The sequence below is a fragment of the Stenella coeruleoalba genome (genome assembly GCF_951394435.1).
Source record: "Stenella coeruleoalba genome assembly, chromosome: 20".
NCBI classification, from domain to species: domain Eukaryota; kingdom Metazoa; phylum Chordata; class Mammalia; order Artiodactyla; family Delphinidae; genus Stenella; species Stenella coeruleoalba.
This window is the reverse complement of record NC_137166.1, coordinates 50,656,041-50,673,502: the sequence shown is the minus strand read 5'-3', so window position 1 is coordinate 50,673,502 and position 17,462 is coordinate 50,656,041. Positions and strand designations below refer to the sequence as shown.

Below are 17,462 nucleotides of genomic sequence, written 5' to 3'. Positions count from 1 at the left end.
CTATAGGATTGCGGCGTCTTCCTTCCATCTTTTCTTTAACCAAGCTGTGCTCCAATAAAGTGTGATACGAGAAGAATCTTGCGTGTGGCGACTCGTCATTCTGCTGGTCGGAGGCGGCTCGCCGCATCCCCCAAAGTAAATTATCTCATTAAAAAATTTTGTACTGATTACCTGTTGAAATGACATTTAGGGTTAAATTGTATTATTAAAGTTAATTTCACCTTTTTTTTTAACCTTTAAAAAATATGCCTACTAGGAAATGTAAAATTATGTGACTGGCACTTGGGACTTGTATTATATTTCTACTAGACAGTGTTGCTCTAGAACATAAACCAGAGCAGGGATGTTTGACTCATATACTGCGGTATTTCAGAACAAAACGGAAACTCAATAAACAATATTTGTTGAATGAAGGAATCCAAAAGTGTCACGCCAGTCCTTTTCCTCTCCTCTCTGCTCTACCTACCCCAGGGATCAATATTTTAAAACATCAAAACTTTATTGGGGGGCTTCCCTGGTGGCGCAGTGGTTGAGAGTCCGCCAATGCAGGGGACACGGGTTCGTGCCCCGGTCCGGGAAGATCCCACATGCCGCGGGGCGGCTGGGCCCGTGAGCCACGGCTGCTGAGCCTGCGCATCCGGAGCCTGTGCTCCGCAACAGGACAGGCCACAGCGGTGAGAGGCCCGCGCACCGCAAAACAAAACAAAACAAAACAAAAAAAACCCTTTATTGGGATATAATTTACATGAAAGTCACCCATTTTAAGTGTAAAATACAACGATTTTTAGTAAAGTCACCACGTTGTGCAGCCATTGCTACAACCCACTTTCAGAATATTTCCATCACCCCAATCAGTTCCCCTCGAGTTTACTAGTCGATACCCATTCCCGCCCCCAGGCAACCACGGATCTGCTATCTCCACAGGTTTTCAGTGCGCAATTTCTAAAGAATGAATTCCCCTTCTAAGTCGTTCCACAGTTCAGACTTCTTGGCCTAACCCCTGCCCCCTTCCACCCCGGGCCATTGCTCCTCCCGGTTTCCTTCTGTCCGGCAGCACAGCTCAGGACATAGCCTGATCCACAGATGGTTCAGGGTTTGCTTAAAGAAAGGCAGCGCAGATCGCGTCCCGCTTCGTGCTTCTGCAGCCCCACATCTTCCCAACCCACTGCCAGGCAGGCCTCGGTGGCCCCTCGGGAGCACGGGGGACTGCCTCGCTGGGCCCCACGATTCTGCGAGGGCGGCCCCTGCTCTCAACCCCCCCCCCCCATCGCGGGAGGCTGCAGCTCAGAGCGGCCCGCGGGGAGCCGGAGTTCCCCATGTTGCGTCAAAACGACGCTCTCAAGGAACAATGGTCGGAGCTGCCCGACTCTCGGCCTTGGTGTGTGGGCCGTGGGGGGCCGGCCCTTCCCCCCGCATCTCCTTTCCTGCTGCGCCTTCACACTCTCCCGCCTTCAACCGCCCTCCTCCCAAAATGGCGACCAACCGCCTCCTTTCCCGCTCGCCACTGGTCACCTGACCACGCCAAGCCCCGCCCCCTCGCGTGGCCCCGCCCTTCGGTGGCGGCCTAATAGCCTCAGAGAATGCGCGGCCGGGCGGCACGCGCCGGAAGCCCCGGCTGTGCGAGGCGGCCCGCGGCCACGCACGCGCGCCCGCGCTGCGGGTGCGGGGCGCCCCGGGAGCGGGCCCGGCTGCGCGTGCGCGCCCGGCCGGCCGACGGGCTGCGCGGGGGAGGCGGGGGCCGCTAGGAGGCCCGCAAGGCGCGAGGCCCGGCGCGCGAGCCCCCGGGGGCGGGTAAAACCCGGTTGCTGCTGCCCTTGCCCCGCTCCCCTTCCTTCCTACCCCGTCCTTTCCCTCCCCTTCCTCATTCTTCAGCCCCTCCCCCCTTTTAAAATTTAATTCGTTTATATTTCTTCTTCAGGGGGGCCCAATCTCCCTTTCGAGGGGCGCAGCAGGCGCGGCGGGTGCCCCTCGCACCGCGTCACGCACCCCTCGCACCGCGTCACGCACGCACCTTCTGCATCCCCGCAGCCCCTTCCCCCTTGGAGAAGACTCTCCTCAGAGGCCCCTGGCCGACTTTTCTTTCCTACCCCGTCCCCCCAGGCCCCAACTGCCCCCTCACAGCTCCCCAGCTCGCGCCTCGGGCCCTACCCGACCTCCCGACCTCCGCACTTTCTGCATCTCGGCCTTGCATTCGCTCTCCGCTTTCTAGGCCCCTGGTGCTAAAATCTCCTTTCCTCCTGAAGAGACACCACCCCACACACGCCTTTAGGGGACCCAGATTTGTTTCCTTTTAGGATCTTCCAGCAAAACCAAAAAGCCCTCCCAGACTCCTTGATTACGCCCCTCCCCCTCCTTTTAGGAGCTTCCTCTAGCAAAAAAATTATTTTTTCTTTCCCAGATTTCTCCTCCATTGAGGATCACTTTCCAGCAAAAATTGTTTCTTCCCACCAAGAGTCCCCCTGTTTGGAAAATCTTTCCACTGATAACCAACTCAGTCCTTCCATTTTCTCTCTCGTATAATATTTATTTTTCCAACCCTCTTCCCCAACTCACCATCGCAAACCCCTTTTCATCATCAGTTCCACCTCAATTAGGCTTCTACCAGCAAAGCTCTCCAGGTTCCTTCCCAAGGGAGGAAAAATAAGGAAAGAAAGAAAACAATAACTCCTTTAACAACAAAATCCCTTTTCCTACCTAGATCTCCCCAGTTCAGTATTGCTTTCTTCTTTCTTCCAAAAATTGCCAATCTCCCTCAATTTCACACCTGTGCCCTTGCTTCTTTGGGGACCCAAGTTCTGACTGCCCCTGCCTTTCCACCACCTGCTTTCAGGGCAAAAGAAGTTGGATGAGTGTCCCGAATTTATTATCCAGCATTCCAGGAGGAAATATCTAATGGTCTGTCACCTGAACCCCCTTCCCTGTGGGACCTAAACTGGGCCCTCCTGTTCCCTCGAGATTCTTTCATTCACTCGCACTTCTCCTGGTGAGTTTCCTCCCTTTGCACTTGTCCGAGGACATCCACTTTGTCAGATGGATTCCTTTCTTTCTCAGAAGGGTTTCTCGTCAATCCAAGTGTCTCTGTACCAATCATGAAACCATTAGAAGTCGCTGCTTTGGGAGGTCAGATGAGGAAAAGGGTTATTTATTGTACATGTTGACTGCTCTGTAGGAATGCAGACATTTATTAGATTGGTGTATGTTTTATCATTTATTGCAAAGAAACCCTTTTTTTTCCCTCTAGCTCGGAAACTTAGATACCTACAGGGGATGGGCAGGTAAAGGCCCAGACTGTGGCGAACCTAAGATTGTGTTCCCCATCTAAGCGATGGCAGCCAGTGGAAATGGCCAAGTGGAAATGTCAGGGCAGTGTTGCCAGAACTTTTACGTTCTTTTTTTTTTTTTCCAGAAGAAACCAGAACACTGTCTTTATGTGAAGCTTTTTGATCTTTAAATGTTGACAACCAATTTAATAGGTATTTAAAGACCTTTATTTAAATATAATTAAATATCAGACCTTTATTTAAATATAAGACCTTTATTTAAATATAAGTAAATATAAATATTTAAATTAAATAAATATAAGACCTTTATTTAAATATAAGACCTTTATTTAAATATAAGTAAATATAAATATTTAAAATTTAAATTATTAAAGTATTTAAAGACCTTATTAAAGACCACACCAGGGTGTGAGACCTTGCAAAACATGTTACTGGCCACCAGTTTGGAATTTGGGGTTTAGGTTAGACACATATACACACCTATTTGGGCCCATGCATACATGCTGGACTTTTTCTCTTCAGAGCAGCAGTTCTCAGACTTTTTTATCTTAGGACCCCTTTACACTTAAAAATTATTGAAGACCTCAGGGTATTTTTGTGCATGTGAACTGTATCTGCCGATATTTGCTGTATTAAAAGTTTAAACAAATTTTTAAAAATTAATTCATTTAAAAATAGCAATAGTAAACCCATTATATATTAACATAATTGACATTTTTATTAAAAAACTATATTTCAGAAGGTAAAAATTTAGGAAGAATAGTGGCATCGTTTTACTTTTGGGGGGGGCTGCGTTGGATCTTTGCTGCTGTGCGCAGGCTTTTCTCTAGTTACGGGGGGGCTACTCTTCATTGTAATGAACAGGCTTCTCATTGCAGTGGCTTCTCTTTTTGCAGAGCACGGGCTCTAGGCACATGGGCTTCAGTAGTTGCGGCTCATGGGTTTAATTGCTCTGCGGCATGTGGGATCTTCCCCGACCAGGGCTCGAACCCATGTCCCCTGCATTGTTAGGCGGATTCTTAACCACTGAGCCACCAGGGAAGTCCCGTTTTACATTTTTAGAGTCATCTGGAGTCTTATATCTGCTTCTGCATTCAGCCTTTTGAGATAAGTCCTGTAGCCCCTGGAAAGTTTCACTGAATAGGAAGGGCAGATAACATCTGAATATTGTTATGAAAATAATTTTGACCTCACACACTCCCTGAAAGACTCTCAAGGACCCCAGGGGTCCTCTCATTGTCCTCACTACGAAAATGTCTATTCTAGATTTTAACGATTATCTGCATTTTCTGGTAGGAAGAGCTTGTGGAGTGAGAAACTTTGATGTCTCTTTTCCTCGTTTAGTTAATTCTATGTAAGAAGTCTCTCTGGCAAGTGGAATCATAGCCTTCTGATTCCTCTATGTCGTTCTGTTTTCCAGCATAAGCTTTATATCTGCTTTTTAAATGAGCGATCAGAGGAAATGAGTTAAACTTATGGTTAAAATTATATATTGGTTACATGGCTAGAGGAGGAGTTTTCCTTGGTTGTTCAACTGAAGGATGTAAGTGCAGAGTATAGGGCAGGAATCCCAGCATCAAGCGTGGAATCACAGCACAGTGAGTGGTTAAGGGTGAGGGCTTTGAAGTCAGACTTCCCAGGGTTGAATGCTAACCTTGATTTGGGACAAGTTACTTAACTTCTGTGGACTTTATTCACCTCATCCATAAAATAGGGTTAATAATATAGTTTATGCCTCAAAGGGATGTTGTGGGAATTAAATGAAGTGATATATAAGTGATTGCAGTAATGCTTGGAACATGATAAAGCTTTGGTAAATGTCTGCTGCTATTCTTAGTATTATGATGGTGGTTATTATGGGGGCCAGGCTGGAAGTAAGTGGGGACTGTGGGACCTGGAGGCCATTGCCCCATCCAGGGATGGCCGTTGTCCCTCACTCTATCCTATTATTACCTATCCGGGAATATCAAATCTAATCATTTTCAAGGGAAGCCAGAAATTCATATCTCTAGGTGTAATCTCCCCATTAAAAAAAATGTTGGTGACTGATCCAATTTTTTTTTTTTGGGTATTCAGGAAATTTGATCCAATTTTTTTTCTTTTCTTTTTTTTTTTTTTTGATCCAGTTTTTAAAAACACTGTGTAGGTTAAACAAAACAAGCCTGTAGTTTACAACAATGTTTGGAGTGGGAAAATAAGGAAAGAATTGGCGTCGGCGGGGTAAAAGCTGCAAGTCTCTCCTACCTCCCAGCTCCCAACAACCTGATGTTACTGAGACATGATCACTGTCTCCCTGGTAACACTGATGCAGAGAGAGGAAGAGAAGGTGGCTCTTGGTGGGGAGGGAGAGGTGGCAAAGCTGACACACCAACAGGTTAGGGCTGCTCAAAGAGGAAGAGGGGTTGCCCAATGGAATCCTGTCACTCATAAGGAAAGAGATGCTGAGAGCCTTCTTTTATCAGAGTTCTGTGACCAGCAAGATGCTATAAGATGTATAAGATGCTATAAGAAGTATAGACACATAAGGCAGAGTCAAAGTCATCCTAGAGCTTATAGTCCGGGGGAAAATAGAAGAACCTGAAAGATAATTAAATTTTGAAGCCATTCAGGATGAGTGTTATGTGGGTTGTCAGACAAGTGCTTATCAGAGTTCAGAGGAGGGGGAAATAATCTCAGACTTAGTTATGTTGGGAGTATTCTCTGCAGTAGAGGGGGCGTTTCAGTCTGATTTGGAAGCGTTTCATTTGGTAAAGCCGAGTAAAGAGAAGGTGGTCAAGGGAAATGGCACAAATCAGTGTCATAAATTCGGATGTCTTGAGGGGCTGGGCAGGGCATATAGATGAGTGGGATGGGCAGGTGTGAGAGGTTAGGGAGTGGTGAGGACTGTGGCAAACTGGAGAGTGCATGCTGTGTCTAAAGGCAGCTGTGGCTTCTCAGCTCCAGCCAGTTGTTGCTTTGTGGACTCAGTGTTGACAGAGCATCAGATATTTTCCCCCAGGTTTTTAAATAGAAGTTGGACAACCTTATTTTCAATGCAGTGTCCCAGGTGGTAGCCACAAGCCACTTGTAGCTAACTTAATTACAATTAAATAAAATAAAGAACTTAGTTTGTCAGTTGCACTAGCTGCATTTCTAGCTGCTCATTAACTGCATGTGCTGAGTGGCTATCATTGGACAATGCAGATTTAGAACATTTCCAGCAGCACAGGAAGTTCTTTTGGACAGTGATACTCTGTCCAAAAAAACTCTGACAGATTTTTCAACTTGATAACTAATTGAAAAATACTGAAATTTACTGCAGGCTGAGTAAAACATTTTTATAGAACAGGTAGATATTGAAATTGTTCTCTCCCTTCCCTCCAAACAAGGCCTCAGTAAATATTATTTACCTAATTGTGGATTTATGGCTGCGGTCTAGAATCTATGGTGGGTTACTTTCCCAAGAGGTTGTAGCATTTCGCAGGAGAATCTGTTTCTCCTCCTACCCCACCAGTCGTGGAATGATAGGCCTTTTTTATTTGTATTTTTAAATTTTTATTATTATTTTTTTTTCTTTTGCAGTACGCGGGCCTCTCACTGCTGTGGCCTCTCCCGTTGCGGAGCACAGGCTCCAGACGCGCAGGCTCAGCGGCCATGGCTCACGGGCCCAGCCGCTCCGTGGCATGTGGGATCCTCCCGGACCAGGGCACGAACCCATGTCCCCTGCATCGGCAGGCGGACTCTCAACCACTGCGCCACCAGGGAAGCCCCGATAGGCCTTTTTTAAAAGAAAAAAAAATTAAAATTGCTTTGGATCCCCAGTGTCGACTTAAATTGTTTTTTAAACTATTAAACAAGGCCTAAATGATGATAAAATGAGGCACAAGTTCCTAAAGCTTACAGCTCTCGTGCCACCATAAAGCCAAAGTCAATTTGCCAATCAGATAGAAACAAAGCAACCAAACTAATGTAACTCAAGTTACAAACATTAATTTAATGGGAGGGATGCTATTTTGCTGGAATTTAACTGCTTCCTTGAAACAAATACTTTGCAGTATTTGTTTGCCACACCGGGCCCTTTTGGGTTTAGCAGTCTCTGTGGTATCTCAGATCTCCCATCCCTTTTTTCAGTTTGAACTGCAGCAAAACCTCCACTTGTACCATGATGTCCGCTGTCTTTAGTTGAGCCCAAAAGCATTATCATGAGCTAAATCCACCTCTATCCTCTTCTCATTAACCTGCAGCAATTAAAGTAGCCCTAGTCAGCGTTAGTGGCATTAGAGCAATTATAAACAAACCCCGGGTATTGAAACCAAATGGTAGTATTACTGGGTTATAAAGTGGTAATCCAATAATCCAGATATACAGATTTTCTTGTTTTAGATTGTTCTCAAAACGAAAGCACAAAATAACAAACTTCTTGTAAAGAGTAGTTGGACGCTTGGGAATGTCTCCAGGGGACCAGAAACCCTGCCCTACAGAGACTAGCGGGGAGCTCTGTGCATAGAAGGTGCTAAAACTTGTTGAATTGAATTTATCTGTTGACAGAACAAGAGCAAGTTCGATATTGGTTGTGTGGGGGGGGTTGCTTTACTATCTGGAAAAGGATGTAAATATCAAAGCCCAGCCTTTGGACTTCTGGCATGCCTGCCTGAGGTTGTAACTGGACCAGTTTGTTCTATGGACTGTAGGAATATGTTGGAAGGAAGGCGATTCAGCATTGGGGAAATCCCGAGGCATAATCCTGTCTCCCACCCTGCCCCCATTGGCACCTTTTGTGTTTTCTAGTATAATTGGTGCAGTGCAATCTACAGATTATAGGGAATCAGTATTGTGCAGCGGGTAAGAACACAAGCTCTAAAGTCAAAATATCTGGGTTTAAGATCTGGTTCAACTACCTGTTAGGTGCGTGACTGTGGACAAATGATTTACCCTCTCAGAGTCCCTTTTCTTTTCTGCAAAGTGGGAGTAATGATAGAACCGACCTCGGGGTCATTGTGAGGGGTGAGTGAATTAAGGCACGAAGAGCACTTGGTGTGATACCTGACAAGGAGAAAATGCTTACAGTTTTACTTTATAAGATGTTGCTTTATGTTACTTTTAAATAATGGTTTATGTTTTATATTATTTGCTTGTTTTTATAGTTGGGAGGTGAAGGAGATGGGTTCTTTTCCCCTTGGAGTGCTGGGAACACTTTATAGCAGTACTGTAGAAGAAACTTTGGAATTGGCAGAGAAATTCACTTTGCCTTAAAATATAAACTTCTGTCATCCACATTCCCTTGTCTGCAATTTAGAATCCCCGAAAGCTCTGAAAATGCTGAGGTGGCTCAAACCTCTTTGTGGCCATACCTGAACTCACATATTGCTCTTTACTGTCTTTATTTTTTCTGTTCAGTCTGAGTTGTCAGGGTTTCAATGCAGAAAGAATGATTTGGTCACCAGGTGCTGCCCTGGACCCACCGGCGGTTACTTACAGTGTGGCGTATGCATTGATTTACCTTTCTGAATCCCTCAGATTCTGAATTCTGAAACTCACTTGGGTCCCGGAGTTCTGGTACAGGATTTCAGACCTGCACTGAACTTTAATTTGAGCGCCCTCAGGAGGCTACTTACACAGACACACAGGTGGACACATAATGTGACACTCAGACATTGCGCTTGCAGCTAGTCTATTACATTGCAACATGAAAGGTTTAAAAACAATCGAAACCTATGGCCTAGGAAACTAGCCCAAACTCCAGTTATTCTAGGATCCACTCGATTTATCAGTGAGTCGTCAAGCGTTTATTAAATGTCTAGCTATGGACAGAATTACGCGTGATAGCCCAGAATGGAAACAACCCAAATACTCATCAGCAGATGAATGGATGAAGAAAATGTGTTCTATCCACACGGTGGAATAGTGTTCATCCATGAGAGGGAATAAAGTGATGATATGTGTCCCAAGGGGGGGATCAAACTCGAAAATGCTATGCTTCGTGAAAGCCGCGAGACAGCAAAGGCTGCATATTGTTTGATGCCATTTATATGAAATGGATGGCCCTCTCCATACTTGGCATACGTCATAATTTTTTGTTGAAAAACTGGACATTTTGAATATTATAATATGGTAACTCTGGGAATCAGATTCTCCCCTGCATCTCCACCCCAGGCTTTGCTGTTGTCCACTGTGGGTTGTAATTGTTTGTTCGTTTAGTGACTTCTCTAGGCTATTTTTATAAAGATTGTATTTTTTGTCATGCGTGGTCAGTGAAGTCTCTCTTCTGAGATTTGACAGAGATTTCCTTAAGTGTCCAAAGAAAAACAAACAAACAAACCCCACATCAAACAACTCACAGTCTCTGCAGTTGAGATCTGGGTGAGTGTTGGGACAGGCCTTCAACATTCAGCAGGCAGCTTACAGCTTACGTTGGGTCTTCACTGCTGTGCGCAGGCTTTCTCTAGTTGCGGCGAGCGGGGGCTACCCTTCGTTGCGGTGCATGGGCTTCTCATTGCGGTGGCTTCTCTTGTTGCGGAGCGTGGGCTCCAGGCACGCGGGCTTCAGTAGTTGTGGCACGTGGGCTCAGTAGTTGTGGCGCACGGGCTTAGTTGCTCTGCGACATGTGAGATCTTCCCGGACCAGGGATCGAACCCGTGTCCCCTGCATTGGCAGGCGGACTCCTAACCACTGCGCCACCAGGGAAGTCCAATAGCTCTTTGCTTTTTATTGCTGGATAATATCCCATGATATGATGTACCGCAGTTTGTTTATCCATTCTTCTATTGAGAGACATCTTGGTTGCTTCCAGTTTTTGGCAGTTATGAATAAAGCTGCTATAAACATTTGTATGGACATAAGTTTTCAGCTCATTGGGGTGGATACGTAGAAGTGTGATGGCTGGATGGTATGGTAAGGCCCTGTTTATGTTTAGCTTTGTAAGAAAGTGCCAGTGTGGAACCCTTTCAGAGCCCTTGTTCCCCAAAGCATCTCACTCTCCAGCTTTTCTCCCTGGCTTTCAGTGCTGTCTGTTGTCGGCCTCAATTAATATCCTTTGCCCCAGGCTGCAGTGACTGGTTGACTGCCTTGAATGTTTTTGACAAATGCCTTCCCCATGGCCACTCTCTGCTCTGAGCTAGTTCTGAGTTAGACACAACTCAGAAGGCAACTCACAAAGGCAACACCTTTTCATTAGACCTTCAGAAGCTATTTGACAGGTCAGGACAGACAGCCTCAGTTCTTTGAGAACAAGGTCCTGTCTGCTCCCTCCCACACCAGGAACCCACAAGAGAAGATGGGTGCTGTCTTCAGAATCACTGCTGAGCTGGAGTGGGGAAGTGGTGGGGGGCGGTTCCTTCACCTTTCTCTTGATAAGTGTTTGCTTGGTTGCTGTAAACCTAACTATTTTCCACAGTTCAGGCAAGGTAGATTTTTTCACTGTTTCTATGCTGGCATGGATGGGAAGTTTTTAAATTAGTAATTCAAGCTTTTTACCCTTATAGGTCTTTTCAGATAGTCTGTTTCCTCGAGTCAGTTTTGGTAATTTATATCTTTCTAGAAATCTGTCCGTTTTTCTCTGAGTTGCCTAATTTGTTGGCATGCAGTTGTTTATAGTATTCCTTTACAATCCTTTTAATTTTGTAAGATCATGAGTGATGTCCCTTCTTTAATTTCTGATTTTAATATTTTGAATCTTTTCTCTCTTTTTCTTTTTAGGATAAATTCTACTAGTTTACATGTTACATAGTTTATTCCTTTTCTCTTGCAGTTACAGTTAGATTCTTTTAGTGTGAATACTTAAAGTATGAAGTTAATCTTCATCTTTCCTTTTGTTTTTACTAAATGATTCAAAACCTGTAGTAGTCTTTGAGCCAAAGTCTACAAGGTACAGTCTTACGGCTTGTCTGGAAAAGTCTGTGTGGACTCTTGAATACTGCTTTTCCTGCGCGTTGAGTTCTGCGCTGACTCCTGCCTTTCCTCCGTCTGCAGGTGGTGGTAGACCTTGTCTTCTAGCCTCGCTTCTGTTGAGAAGTTGTAAATGACCTGCCTCGTCTTCCTGGTAGTCTTTAGGGTTTTCTCTTGGTCTTTAGGGTTCTGCAGTTCTGCTTGTGTGTCGAGGAGTGAATTCATTTTTATTTGTCCTGCTCTGGCCTTGCAGTGCTTGTTCATGATTAACCATATACCTTCAAGAATCATATCTTTAAGTCTGGAGTCCTGTGTTTCCGCAGTTCTGGAAATCCCTCCACCATTCTCTCTAAGATACCATGTCTTCTCCATCCTCTCCTCTTCCCTTTCAGGACCCCTTTTAGGCATATGTTGGACTTTTGCATTTGCTTCTTCATTTGTATTTTCCATTTGTTTCTCTCTCTGCACTGAATTCTGGGGCGGGGAGGAATTATGTTCAGATTGCTCTGCCCGTTCATTATTTGTCTCTTCAGCACTGTTTAATCTGCTGTTTAACCCTCCCAGTGAGTTTTAAATTTAAAAGCCTTTCATTTCTAGAAGTTTCATTTGTTTCTTTTAAAACATGTCCTTGCCCCTTCTGTCCTCTTCTTTTCTCTGCTAGGTTTTGTTGTCTCTCATCCTATTTTTAACTAGTTCTTGTGATGCTTTTCAAGGCTTGTGTGCAGTGTTTTTCTTTCATTTATTTAGTTTTCCTGTGGATGGCTTGGCTCTTCCAGGGTCCCAGGTCTCCCTTTCCTGTGAACTCAAGTCCCTGTTTCCTTTTCCATGTGTTTGTTACAACCTCAGGTCCCAGCCTCCAGGGTAGTGCTCTTTAAGAGAAATGTAATATGAGCCATGTATATAATTTAAAATTTGCAAATAGCCACATTAAAAAATAAAGAAGTAGATGAAATTAATTTTAATAACGTATTACATTTAAGCCAATAGATCCAAAATATTATCATTTAAACATGTAATCAATATGAAAATGAATTATTTGGGGTACTAAGTCTTCCAAATCCAGTGTATTTGACACTCACAGCAGGTCTCAATTTGGGGCCACATTTCAAGTGTGTCATCACCACATGTGACTGGTGGCCGCCATATTGGATGACAGTTCCAGGCCCTGTATTGGAGTCTGACTTTCCCCTTGGGCCAACTTGTGCTCGCACCTGTGGCTTTGAGTTTCCTCATTGTTGCTGGCACTTGGGGTCTTACCTGTCTCTTGAGCTTGACTCTGTATTAAAAATGGTCTTTTCTCATATCTCTGTGTGTTTATAGTTGGAGAAAGAGGTCAGTTTAGTCCACTATGTTGCCAAAATCCTTTCATTTATTCCTTACAACAATCTTTTTTTTCTTCTTTTTTTTAAATTTTTATTGGAGTATAGTTGATTTACAATGTTGTGTTAGTCTCAGGTGTACAGCAAAGTGACTCAGTTATACATATACATATACCCACTCTTTTTTGAGATTCTTTTCTCATATAGGCCATTACAGAGTATTGAGTAGAGTTCCCTGTACTATACAGTAGGTTCTTATTAGTTATCTGTTTTATATATAGTAGTGTGTATGTCAATCCCAATCTCACAATTTATCCCTCCCCCACACCATCCCCTGGTAACCATAAATTTGTTTTCTACATCCATGATTCTACTTCCGTTTTATAAATAAGTTCATTTGTACCCCCCCTTTGTTTTAGATTCCACATATAAGTGATAGCATATGATATTTGTCTTTCTGTTTCTGATTTACTTCACTCAGTATGACAATCTCTAGGTCCATCTATGTTGCTGCAAATGGCATTATTTTGTTCTTTTTTACTGCTGAGTAATATTCCATTGTATATATGTACCACATCTTCTTTATCCATTCCTCCGTTGATGGACATTTAGGTTGCTTTTTCCTTACAACAATCTTATGATGGAGGTACTCTTACGCTCAATTTACAGATGAGGAAACTAGGGCTCATGGAGCTTAAGTGACTTGCCCAAGGTCATGTGGCTGTTAAGTGGCCAAGGAAAAAACCCCCATACAGGTGTGTTTGAATTCCAAGTCCACGCTCTATCCGCCATGCATGTTGCCATCTCATAATTGTGATTCCTCCTCGTTCATTCTCAGGAATTAAACACCACCAAGAGCTCTCTCCTCCTTGACTCCTTACACGGCCTTGCTTGTCTAGAGAGTAGCTCTTGGCCGAGACCTGGTAGTGGAGAGCCATGGACCAGTGCAGCCTGGGGGACAAGGGCACCCTTCCATCTGAGATGCACCTCCCTTCGTTTCCCGAGAGCCAGGCGCTCAAATGCAGTGACACCCTCAACCGGGATCTGGGGCCCGGCTCACGAGACCTGCTATACGACGGCCTGAGCTGCTTGGACCTAGACCCCAGCCTCCCGATGCCCGATGCGCCCAGCGAGGTGCTGGAGGACAACTTGGATGCCCTGTCTGTGTATTCAGGGAAGGACAGTGACTCCATGAAGCTGCTGCAGGAGTATGCAGATCCAGAATCTCAGACTTCCTTACAAGGTGAGGCTGTCCACCCGGGTCCCTGGCCTGGCGGGCTGTTTGAGAGTTCCTGTGGCTGGTGAGGGGTTGAGTGTACCCGGAATGGTTAAGAACATTTTTCTCTTCCATGGGCGAATAGGGAACAGTCACTTTTTTCCTACTTGGAAATTGTTCCCAACTTCCTAGTCAAGGAAACTGAACACTGATCCTGGGGAATAACGTTGAGAAACTTGGATGTTTGGGGGTATCCTAATCTCGTGTGTGGTGTGGGCAGACCTTTGAGTTGATGGGACACTTTCCCATCCATCACCACATCTCAGAGGCTCCTTTCGCCTCTGAGATGTCCAGAATGACCCAGTATCCTGTCCACCTGCTCCTTGGTTGTCTAACCTACCTAAGCCTCATTGTCTCCATCTGTAAAGTGGGGGACAATAATACCCACTCTGCTTCCCCCCCAGAGTGACAGCAGTAAGAAGCAAAAGAAGAAATGAAAGTAAAAGCACTTTGCAGGCTGTGAAGCACTGGACAGATGGTAGTGGTTTTTACCAATACTGTTAGAATACCTTCCGACAGTCCATTGATGCAGTTCTAAGTCTTTCTCTTCCACAGCGGAGGAGCAAAGGGAGAACTAATGGAATAGTCAAAGACCTTGGTTAAATCACCTTTTGGTTTACCTTCAGACTTCCGCCATAGGATAAAGTTGATTTTTGTTTTTAACCCACTTCATGGGTTCTTGGGTAAGTTGCTTAGACGAGTTGACTAAGAGCTCTTTGATATTTATAATCACACCACACGCGTGGAAGGCCACATCCGGAACAGCCCTGCAGAACAAATGTCAATGTTAATTGGGATCAGCAGCTCAAGAAATGTCCTGCATACTCGCTAGAATGAAAAACTACTGAGGCCCGCACTCCACACAATGTAGACAAGCCATTAGCCTTGTCCCCGTGTTGGAACCATGGCTAAATGTGAAATCCTAGAAACCAAGGACATCCTTGGTATCGCAGATGCTGGGCGAGGCCTGGCTACAGTAATTAAGGTTCTCAACCTGAACCACAGAAATTACCTAAAAATGCTGCTAGGGTGAGTACATGTGCGTTTTGCTGGGCAGAGAAACTGTGATTTTTCACCAGATTTTCATATGGGTCTGTGTCCCCCAGCGAATGTTGCAAAACATTAATCTAGTTCAATTTTTCCTAATTTGTTTTAAACTTGAGGATTTTTTTTTTTTGGTTACCTTATTAAAAAAAATCCACTGAACGTTAAATTTTAACTCTTTACACTTCTCTAACTTAAATTCAGATTCATACAAATGGATATGCTTATATTTTTTAATTAGAAAAGTAATACATATTTATATAGAAAACTTAGAAAATAAAGAAAAGTAATAACAAGAAAAATCCCCCCCATGGCTCCCACACGTGGATTTTTAAAAAACGTAGGTGAAGCCACTAGGGTACACATGGTTTTGCAGAGATGTATTAAGTGTCTAATTCATTTGAAGTTTCTAAAACTTACTGTGTCTGCTTTCTTATATGAAGGTAGACTATTCGGTTGTCATTGTGATGGTTATTCCATTGTATTGTCGGACCATATTCTTGCCTGATAGACTGTTATAGTGGATCTGTGAATAACTTTTCCATTGAGTTTTCTCTTGGATGAGTTCTTCGCACATATTCCTCCCTGTAGGCTTGCTGGTCGGAGAACACACACACTTTTAGAGCTTGTGCACATGCTTTCTGGGAAGAGCAAGTGGCTTCCCGGGCCAGTGACTCAGTGTGCCTGTTTTTCAGTGTCCCTGCCAATTTTTTTTTTTTTTCTTTTTTTGCGGTACGTGGGCCTCTCACTGTTGTGGTCTCTCCCGTTGCGGAGCACAGGCTCCGGACGTGCAGGCTCAGCGGCCATGGCTCACGGGCCCAGCCGCTCCACAGCATGTGGGATCTTCCCGGACCGGGGCACGAACCCGTGTCCCCTGCATCGGCAGGCGGACTCCCAACCACTACGCCACCAGGGAAGCCCCCTGCCAATTTTTTTTAAACCACATTTTGTTCTCTAGTTTAACAGTTGCTTTAATGAGCATTTTATTTATTTATTTATTTTTAGAGAAAAACTTCTGTTTATTTATTAGGCTGTGTAGGGTCTTCGTTGCTGCACACGGGCTTTCTCTATTTGTGGCGAGCGGGGGCTACTCTTTGTTGCGGTGCGCGGGCTCTTCATCGCGGTGACTTCTCGTTGCAGAGCACAGGCTCTAGGTGCATGGGCTTCAGTAATTGTGGCACGTGGGCTCAGTAGTTGTGGCTCGCAGGCTCTAGAGCGCAGGCTCAGTAGCTGTGGGGCACGGGCTTAGTTGCTCGGTGGCACGTGGGATCTTCCCGGACCAGGGCTCGAACCCGTGTCCCCTGCATTGGCAGGCGGATTCTTAACCACTGCGCCACCAGGGAAGTCCTAATGAGCATTTTATTTTATTTTTTTTATTTATTTTAAATACTCATCTTTTTTTTTTAAAGAATTAATTATTTATTTAGTTGCACTGGGTGTTAGTTGCGGCAGGCGGGCTCCTTAGTTGTGGCATGCGAACTCTTAGTTGCCACATGCATATGGGATCTAGTTCCCTGACCAGGGATCAAACCCAGGCCCCCTGCATTGGGAGCGCGGAGTCTTATCCACTGTGCCACCAGGGAAGTCCTCTAATGAGCATTTTAAAAGTAAGTTAGCAAGGCAAGGACTTTCCCACATGAGAGTCCTATTTTCCCTCATTTAAATTGTTAGAATCATTCGACCCCTCGACCCAGCAGTTTTTCATATGAAGAAGATGTAGACCAGGCAGGTTAAGTGACAAATGGCCAGAGACAGAGTTGGGATGAGAGTCGAGGTTCCTTTCTGCTGTGTCTCTCAAGCTACATCTCAGCCACAGAGAATTAGCATTTGGGGTCCTTTGGTGCAATATCCACGCCCTGACCCGTTGGATTCTTGGGGCCAGCCTCTGCTGCATCCTGGATGAAGGGCAGTTTCTAAACTTGCTGTCGCATGAGGCAGTCTAATCCGTCTTAAGGGGTAGAAAAATCTTCCATGATTCATCCACCCAACAGTTACTGCGTGCCTACAAGTACAAGAATGGGAATCCCAGGAGCTGGGAACACAGCAGCAAGCCTGCAGAGTTCTTAGTTCTTGTATCCACTGTCCTTACGTTTCTAGTGATTTAAAATCAGCTTCCCTATACTTTTCTTTTTGTACATCTTTTTAATATAAATTTATTTATTTATTTTTGGCTGCGTTTGGTCTTCGTTGCTGCATGTGGGCTTTCTCTAGTTGCAGCAAGTGGGGACTACTCTTCGTTCCGGTTCATGGGCTTCTCATTGAGGTGGCTTCTCTTGTTGTGGAGCACCGGCTCTGGGCGCGTGGGCTTCAGTAGATGCGGCACGCGGGCTCAGTACTTGTGGCGCATGGGCTTAGTTGCTCCGCGGCACGTTGGGAATTTCCTGGACCAGGGCTCGAACCCATGTCCCTTGCATTGGCAGGCGGATTCTTAATCACTGCGCCACCAGGGAAGTCCCTCCCTTTACCTCTTATTCATCAAATCTAGCTCTGCCCCTTGTAGCAAGACAGAAGCAACCTGCTCCCTCCTCCACATCCTGTCCCTTCAGCTACTTGAAGACGTCTCCCTCTCCCACGTGGACATTCCCAGCCCCTTCACCTGTTCCTCTGATGACGTCATTCGTGGAAATACCTTTTATCATTTACCCAAGGAGTACAGAAACATGGAAAATTCAGATATAC

At 45.0% G+C, this 17,462-nt stretch overlaps 1 protein-coding gene across 1 annotated transcript in view; it reads left to right on the top strand.

Moving 5' to 3' along the window:
* Positions 1–1,725: 1,725 nt before the first annotated feature.
* ZNF541 (zinc finger protein 541) overlaps positions 1,726–17,462 on the top strand; it is a 37,514-nt gene continuing 21,777 nt past the window's right edge. The window contains exons 1-3 of the mRNA XM_079907350.1: positions 1,726–1,791; positions 2,831–3,473; positions 13,302–13,706. Coding sequence (XP_079763476.1) covers positions 13,400–13,706 — 307 coding nt within the window. The 5' untranslated portion in view covers positions 1,726–1,791; positions 2,831–3,473; positions 13,302–13,399. The remainder of the gene's footprint in view (positions 1,792–2,830; positions 3,474–13,301; positions 13,707–17,462) is intronic.